At 41.9% G+C, this 20,399-nt stretch overlaps 1 protein-coding gene across 1 annotated transcript; it reads right to left on the bottom strand.

Annotated features, from left to right (window-relative positions):
* Positions 1–521: 521 nt before the first annotated feature.
* On the bottom strand, positions 522–19,398 carry LOC149872523 (cysteine-rich venom protein-like). The gene is made up of 8 exons (XM_090030748.1): positions 19,338–19,398; positions 13,247–13,308; positions 7,767–7,889; positions 6,901–6,988; positions 6,002–6,147; positions 4,917–5,011; positions 3,757–3,845; positions 522–2,636 (listed from the first exon to the last, which is right to left on the bottom strand). Exons 1-8 carry the CDS (start codon positions 19,342–19,344, stop codon positions 2,506–2,508), a joined length of 741 nt encoding a protein of 246 aa, XP_089886874.1. The 5' UTR covers positions 19,345–19,398; the 3' UTR covers positions 522–2,505.
* Between the last annotated feature and the right edge of the window lie 1,001 nt (positions 19,399–20,399).

Below are 20,399 nucleotides of genomic sequence, written 5' to 3'. Positions count from 1 at the left end.
TAGGAACTATGGATTTATATTTATCCACTCCCTTTACTGAACACAGAATACAACATCTTTTCCCCACAGGTCAGAGAAGTAGATATTGCATATTATTTCTAAAAAATCTCATTATCTGTGCAAGGGAGTTGAAAGGAAACCAAGTATGTGCCTGACTGAATTTGAGAATGAGGAAAGAAGACCACTTTCATTCCTTCTGAATTTTTTAAATCACTTTCAGTAGTATGGGCTACCAGAGTGTTTCATTATTTGGCTTTTTCTATCAGAAAAAAATTTCACCTTTTCAAAATAGAACTATATGGCATAGGCTTTTTGCAGTGTCTTCAGGGATATCAATTAAGCGCTTGCCTGCAGCACGAAAGCTACTAGGACAAAGAAGTCTGATAAGGGCTTATGTGTTGTGGAAGCTGGAGAGGAAATACATTAGGCATATCACAATGAATAAAAGACAAAGCAAACTGTTTAGCATTGAACGTATAGTTTAATCAGTAATGCAGATATGGGAAGTATTTGAAAAGTAATTCAGATAATAGCTCACCATTTCTCATTTAAAAAAAAAAAATCCTGATTTTGGCTCTGTCCCATGATTCGTACATTCTTTAGTATTAGTTACCAACATGAGCAGATTCATCAAGCCCTCTTCTCTAACAGTTTTTTTTTTCTTTTACCAAGAGCCAGATTTTGTCGCACTTTCTCATGTTCAGGAAGATCTTATTGATCCATGAATAAACCCATTGATTTCAGTGGACTACAATGGACTGCCTTATGTCACTGAGGACAGTGGTGATATATGTAGAATAAGGTATCCACTGGATGTAAGCAAAAGGGAGGTGGAATTTATTCCTGCATAGTGCTAGTAGCAACAGCTCTGCTACTTTTTTCCCCACTGGGCACATCTACATGTTCAAGTAATGTGACTGAATAAGCTGTGGAGTAAATTGCTCTGCAGTAAATTACTTCCAGGCACAGTGTCTACACATGTGCTCAGGACAGCAAGAAGCCAAGTAGAGTGGAGCAGTTTATACCCAGACTGCTCCTCTCCTGCTCTGCCCTACCTGCAGCAGCTCCAGGCTTTGACCACAGTTGCCCACGAGCCATCCCCAGGCTGCCAGGGGCTAGGGGGTCAGCCACAGGTTCCAGCTGGTAGTGTGGCCCAGAGTTCAGGGGGCAACCTCAGGCTGGCAGAGAGGCACAGGGGGTGAGGCCTGGGCAGCAGGCGGCTGTGTTGGGCAGCGGAGGAACGGGCTGGACCACAATGCTCCTGCAGCAGACAAGCCATGTGGCTAGGCAACAGGCAGGAGTGTGGCCTCCTGCTGGCTGGGCTGACTGGGAACATTTACATGTACATTGCTGCACAGTAAATAACTCTGTAGTGGGATTGGGTTTAGGTTGTAGCTGTGTTGGTCAAAGGTTGCAGGCAGGCAAGGTTCTTTGAGTAGATGTGATATCTTTTATTAGACCATCTGAGTAGCTGGAAAAAAAGTTCTTAGTAGGCTTTTGCTGCAAACACCCTTCTGCAGGCATAGGAAATCTCTGCTGTTCTGAGACTCCAAGGAAGTGGAACTCTGTAGTGGGATAGTACTTGTAAATACTTGCACTTGTACTTACTAGTATTTACAAGTACAATCCCCTGCAAAATTAATTAGTTTGCTGTGGTCTAATAGCACTGCACATGTATGTGTGAGATGTTTACTGTGGAGATAATTACAGAACTGTAAGAAACAGCTCATGTAGACGCACCCACTAAGTAGACCTTTACACCTTGGATTAGTCCAATGACATCTATTTGGGACTATTTGAGGAGAAAGTTGATTTTCAATGTGAATGGAGATGGTGGTATCTCAACTACTAAAATCAATGGGATTATTAGGAGGGACAAGACCTAGACAAGTATATCTTTGCAGGACAGTCCTTTATATGGCATTTAAAAAGGTATTTGGTAGAAGATAATCTTGATATTTATAGAAAAGAAAGATCTGAGTCACCAAATGTTATACAAGTGTAGTGCATAACATGCCAATTTTCAGTCAAGGAACAAATATATGCTACAATTTTTCAAGAAAGAAATTTAATCAAGCTAGAACATGTAAGTGAAGGCCCCTATCCTGTAGGACTGTAGGTTGTAGCCATGTTGGTCTAAGAATGCAGGCAGACAAGGTTCTTAGGATAGATGTGATGTCTTTTATTAGACCAACTGAATAGTTGAAAAAAATGTTCTTTGCAAGCTGTTAGACACAAATGCCCTTCCCTACCCCTGAAGAAGCTTACAAAGAATGCCTGAAAGCTTGCAAAGATTGATTTTTTTAATTATTTAGTTGGTCTAATAAAAGATAACACATCTACCCAAATAACTTTGTCAGCCTCTATCCTCAGCGTTTACTCATATGAGTTACCCCGTGAAAATCAGAAAGGCTGCATTTATAAAGCCTGGCAGATGAACTTCAGATTTGTAAAAAAACACTGTTGTCTACAGATGAATTTTCTTAAATGGATGAATCAAACTGGTTATTTGATTTCAGTGGTGCATCGGCAGGAAGCAAGACAATTTTTCTTGATCAGATCAGAATTAGTACATCCGTGCTTTTTTACCAGTTCTGGACAGTTTGAGTACTTATCTGCATGCTTGCAAGGATTGGCTGAAAATAACATAGAGAATAAATTAAACATTACTAAGAGGAAAAAACCCCCAAACAGACCAACCCTGGACTATTTTCTTCTTTGCAAGCTTCCCTGAATGATTTCATTTCTCCCCTAGAGTGTTTACAAAGTCTAATTGCATACAGAAGTATTATTCAGTAAGTTCACAAGCTGTTGTCACTTTAAGTGAAAGACCTCCCTCCTATTAAATAAAAGCCATTGCAACATGGGGAAGTAAGGTTTTGAGGTAGAGCTTATTGGAAGGACCCGAGACCGGAGTGTTGTCCTTTCGTTTCCCATTAGACTCTTCATCCCAAGAATAAACCAGCCAGATTTACCAATTTAATTCATTCTGTTACAAGATCATTATATTAGACGCTTGGCTAGAATGGTTTAGTTAGGGATGATCTTGCCTTGAGCAGGGGGTTGGACTACATGACCTTGTGATGTCTTTTCTAACCTTACTTTCCTATGATCCTATGAGATACCTGGCCATTCTAAATTGTGAAAGGGAAGAAGGTGGCATGAGGGATTTTTGTACTTCCTTTACATCTTTGTCCATCCTTGCACCCTCTCATGTAGAGCAGGGGACAAAACTCACCCCTGCATCTTAGGCCCCCCTGGAAAAAATAAAAATGGGCACCTATTGCACTGGGTTTGTACACACTCACTGCACTTGCCTGTCTAAGAGTTCAGTGGCTCACTGTGAATCTAGAGAAGTGCTCTAAACTTGTTTAGAGTCAGGAAACCCCTTGGAAAATGCCAGCTCTTAGCTTCCTTGACTATGGAAAAATAATACAGCAATTCTTTCATTGCAATGAACTAAGAAAGACCGCAACAGGTTAGACTGCTTTTGACACTACGGATCTCTATTTGAAATCTCTGGGTTTATCTTGTGAATTATGTGTAGGTGTTTGCACACCTAACAGTGCAGCATGCCACAGCACCCTTAGAAGGATCTCACAGCACCCTAGGGTGCAGCAGCAATGCAGAGGAGCTTAAGGGAGAACAGGGCAATAGCTACAGCATATCTCTCTTAACCACCGTTTATGGGAAGTAAACACTTTGCTAGTAAGCAATAATTTTGTCACTTTAAGACACTGAACTTTCAAAACTTACTGCATAGTCCATTATCACAGGCGTTAGGGCAGTCTCCACATGGTGGTCCTGATTTGTAAGGTGTGTTACTTAAGCCTACAATGTTCCCCCTGAAACGGTAAAATTAAACAGAACAAAATATAAAATCACTATTTTTTTACACCCACTCTCTTTCATTTGCATGCACTCTGGCTATACACATCAAGCGTCTCCTTTGAAATATCATAATGTGAGTATCTGAGTTAACAAAAGGCATGTGTCCACACCTGTGGTTTGTTTTGAATCGACTGTTGCTTTTATTGCTGACTATAGATGACTGACCTATCTCGTGCACGTACTTAGGTGGTTTCCTGTAAGAAGGCCTCAGATATTGGCTTGGAACAACTGCTTCAGAGGAAGGGCCAGGAAAAACTGTCCTCTGAGAAACCTTACTCCAAACCTTCATTTGTAAGATGTGAGCTTACTCCAGGGAGCAACTACTCTGCCCTTTATCAAGTAAGCAGAATGAGTATTTGGATTGATAAGTAAAGCAAACCTGATGTGAACTTACTGACATGATAATGGTTTTCTTAGGTTTAAATGTACAGGTTAGATAAGCACGAGTCGGTGGTTCAGTCAGGGACAGTTCTGCCTGGAGTCGGGTGTTGGACTAGGTATGTGGTTCTCAACAATTTTAGGCTAAAAAATGACCCCTTCGTAGACTCAAAGCATCCCATGTTAGATTTGAGGCACCCCTCAGAAAATGCCAGCTCTTCATTTTCACTTGTTTTTTGATGATGAAAGATTAATAGAAAGCCCACAGCAGGGCAGACTCTTTTTGATGCTATGGATTCTGATTTGAAATCTCTGGGTTTATCGCATGAATGATGTTCGCACAACTATCAGTGCTAATATTGCCTGGCACCCCGCAGCCCCCTGCGCTAGTAAGGATGTCAAGGCTGTGCTACACTGGTTGAGAATCAGTGAGCTAGATGATTTCTCAGGGTCCCTTACAATCCTATTTTTTTATTACTCATTGGTTCTATGTGTATTTTCACATATTATTTCATAATTGCTCCTTTAACTATAATCGCACTTAGATGTTATGATGCAAGGTATTATTGAACTATTCCTGGGTCATACTGATAAATGAAAACCATAAGGCATGCCAACCACCAATTCAATCCATAGATAATACGTACGCAGGGCAGTAGTGGCAAACGTAATAGTACTTGTATTTTTTCTGAGGACAGAAAGCCACTGCACATCCAATCTGGTAAGATTTATACCAAACCATCTGGAGATATAAAAACAGGTTGATGATATAAATAATATGATAGCGGCTTATAGTGATAATAAATATATATATATGTTTTAAAGTGTTAATAGGAAACCAAGTTATGGACATGCTTTTTTTATTATGCAATATAGGAAAATAGGTCACATCAAGCAGGAAAGGAACCAGAAAAATGATATGCTCTTATACACCCCATTTTGCAGAAGGGCTTACAGGAGGTAATGGAAATGAAACTCAAATGAAACTCAAACAGCAAAACAGATTTATTATTATGTGGATACTTTAAATCAAGCCTGGATGTTTTTCTAAAAAATTGCTCAAGTTGTTGAACAAGATACAGGAACCACAAAGTAAAATGTTATCTCCTGTGAAGATGGTCAGAATAAATGTCCACAGGTGTGAACACCTGCCCAGCCCCACAAAGGTGTTAACATTTAAAACTTGATGGTCTGTTCTATAATGCCTTCTGCTAAGAGCTGATTTTACAAGGTTTAATTTTTTGCACGATCAATCAGCTATTTTAGAAGTGCTCTGCAGCTGTGCATGTGTTTTATGTCCCAGCTGTAGAGTGCTCTTAGGGAACCAACTGAACAAAAAAATTAACTCATACAAGCACCCTAACTTGTATAAATGACCCTGTCAATTGTGATCACCCACCTGAAGCAAGGTGCTTAACTTTTAGAAGTTGTAGCACCTAAGTGGAAGAATCAATTCCAATGATGAGCTCAAGCCCTTAGTGCAGGGGCGGGCAATTGTTTTGGGCAGAGGGCCGCTTACTGAATTTTGACAAGCCATAGAGGGCCACATGACAGGTAGCCAGGGGCAGATAAATATTAGTTTTCTAAGTTTTTTAGTGTCCCCATAGGCCAGATAGAATGGCCTGGCAGGTCACATCTGGCCCGCGGGCTGTATTTTGCCCACCCCTGCCTTAGTGCTATTGTACAGCTGTATCAGTAAAGATCAGGTTGTAATAAGCTATATGTCTCCTACCTGAGTATAATGGCCAATCATTGCTCCTGGTCTTGTTGGCCCACTGCCATACTTAAAGTCTTTATTTTCATTATACCAGGCCTGAATGACATCTGACCATGCAGTTGGGGCAGTTGACATGTAGAGATTTTCACCACAGACTGTAGCTGAAAGTAAAAGGAAAACCATTCAAAAACCCTAGAGAAAATGGCATGAGAAAGTGCAGGAAACATGTATTTGAAAAGAACCTTTGTTCAGAGAAACCAGACCCTTAACATAGATATGCTTTATGACATTGTATCCTGGATCATTGTCCATTCTGTTTATACTCACCCAGGAAATCAGGTTCTTCCATAAAATGAACCCAGATTTCAGGTATGTGTTCATTCATCCTGGTCTTCCTTATTAACAATGAGAAATATAGGCCTTCTTACAGAGATTGTTAAAACAGGACTAATTCCTCTGACAGTGAAAAGGACCTAACCTTCCCCTCTAGTTTTTTTTTATATTATTATGCTTGTTTGGTTGGCGGGGGGTGGGAGGCATGGGAGGAGGAGGGCAAAGGGGCATGGTGGAGAAATGCAGGTAGGCATAAAGACTACATTTGTAATTTTTTTTTTCCTTTTTCTGAAAAATTGAAAATTTTTGACCAGCTTCATTATGGACAAAAGCTGTGCAAAAAAACATTCCATGATCATTTCTTTGTCATTGCTTGTGATTGTTTAATGCTGAAATCCTATCTCACTAAAAGAAGCCTAACTAAGTATTGTAAAGTTTTACCACAAAATGTATGGGTCCATTATATTCCAGCAAAGTAGATGCTCTTCATTCAGTATAATAAATGATTCCCCACTAACTATGAAAGGGGTTATATTGTTTTAAAAATGTTCATGTAAGTTGATATTGATACTTTTACTTACTAGTTGTTCTTTTACTTCCAGGACTGTGAGATAAAGTACATGCATCTGCCCATTTTTTCGCAGTTGCTTGTGCTGCAGGACACCATTCCTTAATGAAAAGAAAAATATTATCCATTCAGTTACTTACTGCTACAAATCCATACTGAAGAATGTACACTTGGAAATCACAGTTTCAATGTTTAAAAAAGGCCTTTTCACAGCTGCTTTTCTTTTATTTAGGCTAAGTACGAACACTCAAAAAGCCTGAGGCTGAGTTGATGCAATCTTTGCAGATTAGTCTAAGCTGCAAAGATTGAACCGCTCAGCAAGTGAACAGACGTTCACTTTTGGTTCCAGAAATGCAGCCACATGTCTGCAGTGGCCCAGACCACAAGCCAGGGGGTGCTAGAGAACAGCGCCTTGTTCTGGTGGAGCAGACAGCTTGGGTCAAGGCCAGGCTACCTACCCTGCAAGGAGGAGCTTGCAGGGGAGGTGAAAAGCATCCTGGGATGCCAGAGGACTGTGAGTTAAATTGAATCTGGAGGGGATCTGGGACAGAATTTTAATAAACCGATTTAACTTAAATCAGTTAATTCTGATTCTATATCCAGGTCTATCTTAAATCAGGTTTGGCCATTTTGAAAGAGGTTTATGTGCAATGAATGGTTTATGTCCAATGAACTTCTGTGTTACAGATTTGAACCAGTTTCTGATCACTTCAACCATTTATATGTAATTTCTGTCCTGACCCTTACAGGGTTCCTTTCATTTGAAAGAACTCCTTTTGAGTATTTTTGCACAGTGATATACTGTGACATTGCAGGTCTTCTGATGTCACTGACAGGTTCTGTATTTTTTTACAAATTGCATTGCAAAATGTATCTTACCATCCTCAGCATGTTCCTAGCAGTGGGTTTTACTTGTCTCCTGAGGGCGTTGTGTTTGTTCACAATCAACGTTTGCTGTTGTACATTTTTCGTTGCCAGAGCATCGTAACTTGGCACAGGTGCCTAAATGGAAAGAAAATACAATTATTATTATTATCATTGCTTTTGTATTTGATGGTAGGATTCTAAAATATTTTATAAGGAAACTTAGGAAATGATCCACATGTGTGGCTTTATAAACATACTAAATTTATGAAATGTTAGACTTATTTTCATTAGAATTTTCTGTCTGTTGGCATGCATTTCTCTATATTATTAATGTTGCTGTTGTTATTGTTGCTTAGAGCCATCGTGGACTTATGCCACCAGATCTTGGAAAGAATACTACACTGAATTTACATTCAGATTGATCATTACTGTTGTTTTTGTCAATATACTTTAGAATACCATTCACAGACAAGAATCCCACTCACAGACAAGTCTCTCCTACCTTGGGGGTCTTCAAGAGGAGGCTGGACAGATATTTGGCTGGGATGATATGACCCCGGCACCCATTCCTTCCCCAGGTAGCAGGTCAGACCTGATGATCTGCTTAGGTCCCTTCCAACCCTAAGTACTACAATACTATGATACCTCTTTGCACCAGGAAAGTTGGAAACACACAAAAAACATAGTGCTATGTGTAGCGATGTCACTTTTAAGCCTCTGTTTAAAGCTATGTAAAAATCTTTATTGTATCTTTCACTTTTTTGTAAATTCTTGCTCTAATGAATTATGACGACTCCTTTCACTTCTCTGAAAATACAGGCAAAACACAAAGTTTATTTGAGAATTTTTTTGGCATATTGAAGGTAAGGTCAAAAAATGTTTTCATTATAATCCTTTGTTTATACAAATTCTGACCATCTAGGCCAGCTGTTATCACACGTTTGGAACTCAAAGTGACGCCTCAATAATGTTTGTGAATTGAATGGCACTCCATTTCAAAAGATAACTTATACGTTGCTGCATTGTGCAGTTGTTATTCCAACACAGTAACTGGTATTACTGCACAGCACCATATCTGCATGGGTTTTTTTCAGATGCTACAGTGCAGCTGCAACGAGCTACTGCCAGTAGCAATGAGCTGCTTCACAGTAGCTCATTACTAATGCACAGTAGCATCACAATATGGTTAGTGCCCACCAATGCTACTAGTGTCTCATGTAGACATGCCCAGTGCTTACTTCCTTATAGATAGCCTGGGAAGTGGGGGTGGAGGATCAGCCACAAAGGAACAAGTCTGAGCCTGTGGTCATCTGCTTATCTCTTCACAACTCATGGCACCCTTCGAAGGATCTCATGGCACCCCAGGGTGCCATAGCCTCCAAACTGGGAATCACTGATCAAAGCTCACAGATATAAGCCAACATGTTTAACGATTTCTTTGCCTCCGTCTTCCTAAGTAGAGACCAGGACAGCCACCACCCTTCTGTGCCCCCCTCGGGCCCCGGGGGAGGCACACCTAGGCCAAGGGTTAGTGAGGATTTAGTTAGGGAGCTTCTGGAGGGGCTGGATGTTTTCAAGTCAGCCAGTCTGGATGATCTCCACCCTAGAGTTCTAAAGGAACTGGCCAAGGTCATTGCAAGTCCCCTAGCATGGCTTTATGAGCACTCGTGGTGATCTGGAGAGGTACCGGAGGACTGGAAGAGAGTCAACGTGGTTCCCATCTTCAAAAAAGGGAGAAGGAATGACCCGGGAAACTATAGGGCAGTTAGTCTTACCTCGATCTTAGGCAAGCTTTTTGAGAAAACTATACTGGCACACATCCATGAGGGGCCAGCAGGGGACTGCATGCTTAGGGGCAACCAACATGGGTTCATCAGTGGCAGGTCCTGTCAGACCAACCTGGTGGGCTTTTATGATCAGATCACCAGATCATTAGATGCAGGGGTAGCAGTGGACATAGTCTTCTTGGACTTCTGGAAGGCTTTATGACACTGTCTCTCACCCCGTTCTCATTAAGAAACTGGAGGGCTGTGGCGTAGACACCCACACAGTCAAATGGGTCGCCAACTGGCTGGAGGGCCGCACCCAGAGGGTGGTAGTGGATGGGTCCTTCTCAACCTGGAGGGACGTGGGCAGTGGGGTCCCGCAGGTCTCGGTGCTCGGGCCCGTGCTGTTCAACATCTTCATCAGTGATTTGGACGAGGGGGTAAAAAGCACCCTGTTCAAATTTGCTGATGACACTAAGATGTGGGGGGACGTGGGCACACTAGAAGGAAGCAACAGGCTACAGTCAGACCTAGACAGGTTACAAGGGTGGGCGGACGAGAATAGGATGGTTTTCAACACTGACAAGTGCAAGGTGATGCACCTCAGGAGGAACAACCGGCACCACACCTACAGGTTAGGGAATTCCCCTCTTGTCAGCACGAAGGCGGAAAAGGAACTCGGAGTCATCATTGACTCCAAGATGAACATGGGCCGGCAGTGTGGGGAGGCAGTTAGGAAGGCCAACCGTACCTTGTCATGCATCCACAGATGCATTTCAAGCAGGTCAAAAGAGGTGATCCTCCCCCTCTATGTGGCACTGTTCAGGCCGCAGTTGGAGTACTGCGTCCAGTTCTGGGCACTGCACTTCAAGAGGGATGTGGACAGCATTGAGAAGGTCCAGAGGAGGCCACTCGCATGAGCAGGGGGCAGCAGGGCAGGCCCTATGAGGAGAGGCGACGGGACCTGAACCTGTTCACCCTCCAAAAGAGAAGGCTGAGGGGGGATCTTGTGGCCTGCTACAAACTAGTCAGGGGGGACCAGCAGGCACTGGGGGAGTCACTGTTTCCCCAAGCACTGCCAGGCATGACCAGGAATAACGGTCACAAGCTGGCAGAGGATAGGTTTAGGTTAGACAACAGGAGGCGCTATTTCACAGTCAGGGCAGCTAGGGCCTGGAACCAACTTCCAAGGGATGTGGTGCAGGCCCCTACCCTGGGGGTGTTTAAGAGGAGGTTAGATGAACATCTTGCTTGGGTCGTTTGACCCCCAATACTCTTTCCTGCCATGGCAGGGGGTCGGACTAGATGATCTGTTCAGGTCCCTTCCGACCCTAGAAACTATGACACTATATGTTTTCCCCCCACCTATATCTTTAACTTGTCTTTCTTGAAAGGCACATTATATATATATTTGTTATTTCTCTCATCATTTATATTATTACTAAAATTTAGGATCATAGGAAAGTAGAGCTGGAAGGGACCTCACCAGGTCATCTAATCTAGCCCCCTATCTAAGATCGGATACCAGAACAGCTCAATGGCTTCTCTAGGTAGTCTGTTCCAATGCTTGACTGCCCTCATAGTCAGGAAGTTCCTCCTAATCTCCAGCCTAAATTTCCCCTTGTGCAGCTTGAGTTCTGCCTCCTATTGCCACTGAGAAAAGTCCATCTCCATTCTCTCTACAATTGCTCTTCTGGTATTTGAAGACTGTTATCAAATCACCCCCTCAGTCTTCCCTTTCCAAATTAAATAACCCTGTTTTTTTCAGGATTTCCTCCAATGAACTGAATGGGGTCATCCAAGCAGTAGACATGAAGGAATGTGGCCAAAAAAAGCTACCTTGCAGAATGCAATTTACCATTGGCAAGGAGACCAATGAGAGGGAGAGCAAAAAGTCTGGTGTGCAGCAAGTGTGGAAGGGAACACATCCCAAAGAACTGGACTGCATTTGGAAATCTCTGTTTTAACTATAGGGACCTACTGAACCTACTGAACTCAAGGAGGTTGCCAGCCAATTTTTGGGGGGGAATGTGGGCCCTGAAGCCATTTTCACTTGGGGAACATGTTATCCTGCCCCCATGCCTTTAATTGGCTGAGGGCCTATGGTGTTCCCACCCCTTGTTGCTGATTGGCTGCAAACACTGTTCATCATATTGCCCTGCCCTTCACTGCTGATTGACTGAGAGGTCTGTCCATCATGTGGCCCTGCTCCTCACTGGTAATTGGTGGAGTGGGGTGGGGCTGTATGATGAACAGCCCTTGCAGCTAGTCAGCCATGAGCTACTGGGGCAGCAGTCATCTTGGGCTGCCTGTCTTGCGAGCATCCTCCAAACCCTACTTCCCCCGACAGGCTGCACAGCTAGGCCTCAATATGGTGAGGGCTGCTAGTTCCCTCTGGGGATTCAAGATTTTATTTTTAGGAATTTTTTTTCCCCCACAGATTTCATGGATTTCATGGACAATGTTGAATTTAGCAAAATCCACAAAACTGTAATTTCAATAGATCCCTCCGTATAACAAGATGAACTATGTAACAGGTGCTGCAGATCTGAATCACAAAAACCTGAAGGGAATGTAGTTGTGACCATGCCAAAAAAATGTTATATAGACATGGTAGAATTAAGGAAAATCAACAAGAGGAATTGGATATCGCAAGTGCAAGGAACAATGGTTTCATTTGAACTGAATGCTAGAGCTCAGGTTAATATTTTATGAGAGCATGAATATAGACAATGAAAATTGAGCTTAAAAAGTGAGTCCAATAAACATCAACGTAACTGCCTATTCAGTGATCCTCTAGAGATTCCATAAAGATTCTATAACTGGCTATTAACCATCGATCCCATGAAGTGGAATCCACTATATTAACAGTTGAGCAATGGGATAGGCTTTGGAAATCACTTTGGAAAACATCTAATTTATTGCATTTAAGATTTTTTTCAGGACAAGATATTAACAGGCTTTATTGGACCCCGGAAAGATTATTTAAAAAAAGGCTAGATGACTACGGCTGGAGATCTGGAAGCCAGGTTGGGTCTCTTAGTCAAATTTTATTCTTTTGCCCTAAAATTATTAGTTTTTGTCTTAGCATCTGTGTTGCACTTTTGAAAATACTTAAATATAGCTTGGTATCATCACCAGATTTATGCATATTGAGGATTATGGATTCATTACCATTGTGTGTGCCTGGAAAAAAATGGCTAGCTATAATACTTTTGGTGGCTAAAAGGGAATTTTAAGGAAATGGAAATCTTTCAGACTACCTTAATTCTCATAATGGTTAAAAGAACTTATGTATGTTGTGTTAATGGAAGAATTACACGTGCAAATAGACGTAACTAGGCTCATATGAAGAAATATGAGGCGATATGAATAGTCTGTTAAGTTTATAAATGTATTTGTTTGTGGTTTGGTGTCCTTTAAATGTTTATGGATATTTGTTCATTGGTTGCATATGTCAGGCTCTCCCCTTCCCCTAGTCTTTATTAAATTTATAGAATATATGTTTAATGATATATTTTGTAATACTTTGATTTTACTGTCTTACTGTATTTTACTTATTAGTTTATATGTTATTGTTTTTGTTGGCTTTATCTCATTGTTATAATAGGAAGTTTAATAAATGTAATTGCAAAAGCCTAAATATTAGCCTTAAAAATTACTCAAATTATGTTTTGGGTTAAACATTCTTTGTGTAAATCTACGTATACAGTCTGAGGGCCCTACCACTCCAGAAGATTCCTGCAGCACAGCTGAAAGGCACAGGAACGTAGTGAGCAGAATCATTCCTGAAAAGTGAAGAACAGTGTTTTTAATTATGTATTCTATTGGTAGCTTTGATTTACTTAAACATGTATTATAACAAAGATATATTGCCATTCTTTTTTCAAGCAGGTAGGTAGAAAGAATCCCTAGTTTTTAATGTAACAGGAAAAAAGCCTCATTTTTAAAAAATATTTCTGCTCCTACAAACAATGTCCAACGGTTCTTCTCTGGATATGGCTTTACATTATCGTATTTTTTCTGTAGTGGGGTGGGGAGGATTTACTCTAGATACCAATTTCTCTTTACACGGGAAGTCCTCTGGAGGGAAAACAGGTATCATTAGGGGTCTACCCAAATGGAGGAGGAAGCTGGCTGATTACACATGAAAATCATGGGGCTGGCCACAGATTTTCTGGGCTGATCACAGCAGGGCTCCCCCCCCCCCCATGACTCTGATTGGCTGAAGGGACCCACCCCTTGCCGCTAATTGGTTATGAGGGCTGTTCATCAGATGGCTCCCAACCCTCTTGGAATCAGCATTTTATTTTAAGTAAGCTTTTTTTTTCCTTGTAGATTTTGCAGGCATTGCTAGATTTCATGTTTTCTACAAAACCTGCAAAAATCACAATTCGAGTAGGTCTATAGTGATCTTACTACTGCCACCATGTCTTGCAGCTTTCATTATGAGGTGACAATTGTCATTTTTGTTTATCCTGAAGAACTTTCCGATGAAGAAAACTAATGAAGGCATGAACTGAACTAGCACAGCCAGTGTTTACCTTTGCCACCCCAGCTTTCAGGCCACTTATTGGCCTGTACTACCCCATTACATCAATCTTCGCATGGAGAGAAAGCTGAAGTCATGTTGCTCTGTCACAGCTGCCTTCCCAGCAGACTTTCGCTGCTGGTGCTGGGCTTCTGTGTTTGCAGCCAGTGCAAAACTAGTTAATAACTAATAACTGAAAGAAGAGAGGTAGAAATTTGTATGTAGGGGAAACTACGCTTTGCCAGAGATTGTGCAGTCATGAGGAAGAAGTTGTGCATAACCTCCCAGGAGCATACTTAGGAAGGAACATTCTCACTTTCTGTTCCTCCGCTCTGAAGAATATTAAATGTGTTGGTGGCTGATTATAGTGATGCTAAATCTTTTGGGCCTGTGGGCTAGATGAGTTGTTTAGGGGCAGTTCATTGACTGGATCAGGCCCCTTGCCCCAGAATCAGGCCCTGTGATTGCCCTCCATACTGGGATCAGGCTCTACACAGCCTCTGCCCACCTTCAGAGGCCTGGATAGGTTGGGTCCCACAATAACCCTTCTTGGCCCTGCACATCTGGATTGGACCAGTACTGCCTTTGCCTAGCCCTTTGCGCCTGGTTTGGGCCTGCATCATGGCTGGCTGGCTATGTGCACGCTACTCTGACCCTACAAATTTTGGTCTGGCCCTGCAAAGTTTTGGTCTGGCATTGAAACCCAATGCCTTTATGGCCTCTATTTTTCTCTTGAAAGACAAACATAGAGGACATAAAGGCACCTGGTTTTGTATCAATAGAGGCCATAGGACAACTGGACTGTCCTCTGTGATGGCCACCCTATTTTGTAGCTGTGTTGGTCCAGCCTCAACTTCCCCTATACAAAATTAAGTTTATTTTCTACGTAAGAAGACTTTTACAAACATTAATTTATCCTCAGCCTGAAGAAAGGTGTGCGCCCCAAAAAGCTTGCAAAAAAATGCTCCTTTTTCATTGGTCTAATAAAAGATATCACCTCCGAACCGAGAGTTTTGTGTTAATGCAAGTTAAGTGCACTTGGAACATATCAAAGGCTGCTTGTACATGCCATGGGTGTTTTGTTCAGGTTAATTCTCCCTAAATGAAAATGGGGGGGTTTTAAAACCCTTCCATTTCCACCATTTCAATTTAGGGAAAATTAAACTGAACTAAACCCCCTTGGCTTGCACACAAGGGTGGGGTCCAATTCTTACCAGCCTATCTGGCTGGGTGTGGGGGAGAGGAGCGGTCCCTGCTGGTGGGCTAAGTGGTCCCTGAGCTGCACAGGGGCTTGGTGCTTTCCTCTGTGGCTGCAGGGAGAGGGGTCATGGTGCTTCACTCTGCAGCTGCGCCCGCTCACTGGCACCTGGCAAGTAAAAAGGCCCTAAGGCTGCTTGTTCACACCATGGGGTTTTAATTAAGTTTAGTTCTCCCTAAATTGAAACAGCATTTTAAAAAATGCACTGCTTCAATTTAGGGAAAATTAAACTGCGCTAAACACCCATGGCATGTACACAAGGGTGGGGGCCTGATCTTTACCTGCCTCTTCAGTGGCTGGGGAGGGGGGGGTGAGCTGGCGACAGGCCAAGCTGTCCTAGAACCGCATGGGGGCCTCCCAAGTGGCACCCGCCCACTGGTACCCAGCTCAGGTGGTCCAAGGGGGTGATGCAGCTATGAAGGGAAGCACTGGTTCCCCTGCAGCCACAGAGGGAAGCAACAGGTCCCCAGACAGCTCAGGCAGACAGACAGGAAGCTCCAGGGAGAAAAAAAAAGGATCAAGCTCACCGCTTTCTTTTTCTTTTTTTTCTTCAGTGGAGCCTGCCTGCATGGGCTGCCACTGGGTCCCACAGCTCCTGAGCTGCATGGGGCCCACCAAGTCATAAGCACATCGGCTTCCAGCACCCTGTGAACTGTTGCACTTTGTTAGGTAGAAAACTAAAATACTTCGGAGGTGTTTTATCTTGCTATGTACCAATAATTTAAAGCGAAATGTGCTGCCAAGTGTGGAAACAGCAACGCCATTAAAGCAGAATACGCCACTGAATGTGCAAACAGCAGTGCCATTAAAGTAGCGCAAAAAGCTGCTTTAAAGGCCAATTTCGTGGCATGTACAAAGGCCCTCAAAGACCAGGTCTCTCTGTGGATTTGGGTTCCCTACTAAAACCAACCTCAATCTTAACACAACCAAGCTGGGTCTTCAATATCTAACAAATCAACCCAGACTGGTTTTGAGCGGAAAATGAAGGTATCTAGGCAAATTTGCCATTGCAAATGAAGGCACCAAAGAACTTAGGTTTGTAGTCCATGGCTTAAACTGCCTAAAATGAGCCTCATTTTAGGTATTATGCAGTCTAAATTTTGGGTGTCTGGTTCTGGAGACCACTCCAGTATGACTCAGATAACTAGGGTCCCTGTACAATTAATGCAAGAGTTTTGGAGGTGCCTAATAGTCATTCTGGTTTAGAGATCCAAATGACCCAGAGCTCCCACTGTTGGCCCTGAAGATTGCTGCTCTTATTGATATAATTATTCTTATGCCTGTAGTTAGAACTGGTTTGAGGCATAAAGAAGTTTGTCTTATACTTGTGCACTGTACTACTGTATGGTGGGTAATGCTTCCGGTTTTGAACTGAATTGGATGCTGATGGCCTGAGTTTGGGGTGGCTTTATTTCCACATGTCGTTTCAGGGCCTTAGGTGCTTAGATTTCTGTTCAGTTCTTGCAGCAATGCAAGCAACTAAAAGCATACATACATACATACATACGTACATATATATATACACACATACATATGTATAAATATACACACACACATACATACATATATACACGCACACACACACACACACACACACACACACATATATATACATATATATATTTAAATCTGTGGAAGATCCAGGACCTGGTTATATCAGGGGATCCTTTCATCTTGTCATGGTGTTTGACATCAGTTTATAGATTTTGGCTGTCAGTATCTGTGGTTTAACTGCCTTCAGCACATTTTTGGACTGGAATTCAGTTTTGTTGGCAATCTGCCCAAGCCCTGGTCTAAGAGAGCATAAGGGTATGATGCCAAATAGTGCTATTATTAGCTTAGGTTTATGTTTGATTTTGAAGGGCGGGGGAGGGTGCTGATTTTAGTTTAATTCATTCCTGGGTAAATGGTAGTAGAGTTTGCTGACATTTGCTTATTATGCATTAGTGACTCTGTATAGCTACCCACTGAAAAGGCATTCACATAAGTCATCTTCAAAGAGATCAGGTTGATTGGCAAGGAAGGTGAAGAAGAAACTACGCTTTTGTTGCTGGTGAAACGTTAGCCATGCTCCTTACAACATTGTGCATATGTCACTGAACACAGCTGGTAATTTCCAACACCCAGCTGGTACTACGTGCATTAGAATTGGCTAAAGATTAGGTCTATTCTGTGTCCTTTCCTCATAATTCCTGACTGTTCGACTCTTAAGGTAAATAAAATTCTTCCTGCCAGTTAATGTACAAGGTAGATCTGAGAACTCTTAAGAAACCTGACAACTCAATGAGTGACTGGTTTAGCCTTTTCTTCTTCTTCTTCTTCTTCTTCTTTTGCAAAGAAAGACTCAAGAGTCTTTTGCAGAGAAAAAAATTCAGACACAGATAAGCTCATGCAGTGTGGCTAGCAGTTGTGTCTTTTGCCAATGCATGGCATCCTTACAGTGAACTACGTATGCAGCTGGTTTGAACTGGTGAAGCTCCACTGAAGTCAATGCAACTATACTTACTTAAGTATTTGGCCCAAAGTTCTTATACATATAACTATTCCCTTGCCCAATGCGGACCTCTAGATACATTTTCTTTTCTTGTAATGAACACTAATAAGTGTGCATTACTTTTATCATAAGCTTACTACTCACTTAAATTTTTACTAAGGGATGTGTTATACAATAATCTTGGGCAGCTCCTGGAGCTTTTAACCTCTGGATTGTCCACACAATAACACCTTAAAGTGCTTTTAAGCACTCATTATGCAGCTCAAAGTTACACCACTCCAGGGCAGGATTATCTCTGATCTGCACTACCCAGCCCCTGTTCCATGAAGTTGTAGCCACTTCCAACAGATGTGCCACCCTGCTGAAGCTCTCCACTATCTCAGGATGTCTCACATCCTGGCCCCGGAGCAGAGATAGTAGCTTGCCCTGGCTCATCAGCCCTCTAGTGCAAACTTGCAGCTCCAGCTCCTAGCCCTGCCCCTGCTCACCATCAGCATTTGTGCAGCTCACAGCCTAACGTGTAACAAGGCCCTAAAGTTTCATTTCTCTTTCCAAATGGAATGACTCTCTTTATATTATAGATTGAAGAGAGGTACTTAGCGACTTTAAAAATGATTTTTCCCATTCAATTTGACCTGGGAAACTAATTGATTTTTTGGTAAGTTTTAAGCTGCCTGCAGATATATCAAGCAGTCATACATTTGTATTTTTTTGCATATAACATTTATATTGTCAGGTACAGAGCAGTATGTGCAGCTAGCCTAGCAGCAGCAGTAACGTGTTTTCACATGCTCCTGACTTTTGCATCCAAAACAAATGGTTTGGCAAGCATAATGTGAAAATAACCTGAAATGGCTGAACTTGAAAATAGCCCGATTGTACAAATAAGGCTGAAAATGCTCCTTCAAAGTGGTGGCAATATTCATTCTAAAATATTCTAAGAAAAATATATCATTGTGCATTTTGTCTATGGTTTATGAAACCTGCAAAGTCACCACTGGCATCCCAGTTCTGGGTGACAAGATGCATGATCCTAAGACACTTAGGCATGTCTACAGCTCCTGAGGAAGGCCACAGTGAAGAAAGTCCTGCCTTCTCCTTGCATAGCATCCCCTCATATGGATGTAGTAAAACTCTATCTTTCTCTGCAAAATGGCAGTCAAATTTATTTCTTATTCTCCTTAAAGTTAATCTATATCATTGCACAGGCTTTATTTTACTTGCAGATACTCTGTACTAGGTAATATCCAACTTGTGAACAAACTTTTAAAGATATGGTAAGGAGACAGACTCTCTTCCTTAAACAGAATACTGCCCAAACCAAGAGGATGCAAATGGGAATTTAAATTGCAATATGTATCTTATTTCATCCCTTATCTATGTGCTGTTTTACTATGTTAACTCCATTCCAAAAACACCATCAGGGCAGTATATTTTAGTAATTATCCTGGCAGTTCAAAAATAGCAGACTCTATTTTAAAACCACCAGATAATCACCATATTTAAATAAGCAGAAAATAGATATAAGCATTACCTTTCATTTCCACGAATATAGGAGATACCTTCTGCACGGTTCAGATGCTTGTGGAAGTGAGTACGTTTCTTTACTGGAACACAATATATAGCTCACCTGCTTCCTGGTTTGACCAGGTGATTCAGTGTCACAACCAGGTATTATAACATTTTGATTGTGACTGGCTAGAGTGCTTAGTCTGTCATGCATGCTTCCAAAATCAGGTTGGTTGTGTTGAATTTGTATTTCCTGTCATTGCATATTTTGGAAGGGCTAAGATGTCTTTTTCTTTAGAGTTAATCTGTACTGTTGTGTTTTGTTGGGTTGTTGAAATGTATTGTTCATTATAAGTTAATACCACACTCAATAAGAACTGTATGAACTCAAGTCACAAAGTGTTCTTACAGAAAACTGAAACATGATATTACCCTGAAAGTTTAATTTCTCTTATCTTGATCTGCAACAGGACAAATCAATTTAGCTGGCCAACAGAGGTGGGGGTGTAGAGGGTTGGCCAAAACCATGGTAGCATAACTAATATTCCCTAAGAATCACCCTGTCTTTTTCTTGGAAAGTTTCTATATATGAATTTTTGGGACATTATATGGTCTCTTCATAGGATGACCATACATCCCATTTTTGCCGGGAAAGTCCCACTTAAACCCCCAGCCAGGTTTCCCATTGAAATATCCATCCTATTTTCAGTGGAATATCTAAGACACCTGTTTAAACCAGGACTGCCCCGAAACTGGGACTGCACCAAAACCCTCCCTGAGTTCTGCTGTGTGGTATGCTTAGCTGATACTGGATCTCAGGTCCAGCTCAGCATGCTGAGTGGGGAAGAGGGAAAGCACAATCTCCTGTTTGAGATCAGGGAAATATCGTCACCTTTCAATATGGCTGTGCAAAGCTTTGGTCCCTGATTGAATTCGGTGGAGATTCGGCATGATTCGGTGGCTGAATTTCTGAATCTGAATCAAATCAGACGTTGATATGTCTTTAAATGTTTTTTTCCATGTACCTCTAGGTAGCAGGGGCTCTGAATGCTGTGATGCTGGGGCAGATGCAGTATCCCACAGGAGT

Source organism: Crocodylus siamensis, chromosome 1, assembly GCF_052110815.1.
Source record: "Crocodylus siamensis isolate JL-2025a chromosome 1, ASM5211081v1, whole genome shotgun sequence".
NCBI classification, from domain to species: domain Eukaryota; kingdom Metazoa; phylum Chordata; order Crocodylia; family Crocodylidae; genus Crocodylus; species Crocodylus siamensis.
The sequence above is the reverse complement of the archived record's forward strand: the minus strand, read 5'-3'. Positions and strand labels throughout refer to the sequence as shown.

Excerpts from the sequence above, each read along its gene's own strand:
- LOC149872523 (XM_090030748.1), bottom strand. Across the intron at positions 3,846-4,916 it reads GTTTGCCACTACTGCCCTGC|GGGGAACATTGTAGGCTTAA; the intron begins GTACGTATTATC and ends TTACCGTTTCAG. Across the intron at positions 2,637-3,756 it reads CTGTGATAATGGACTATGCA|CCAATCCTTGCAAGCATGCA; the intron begins GTAAGTTTTGAA and ends TGTTATTTTCAG.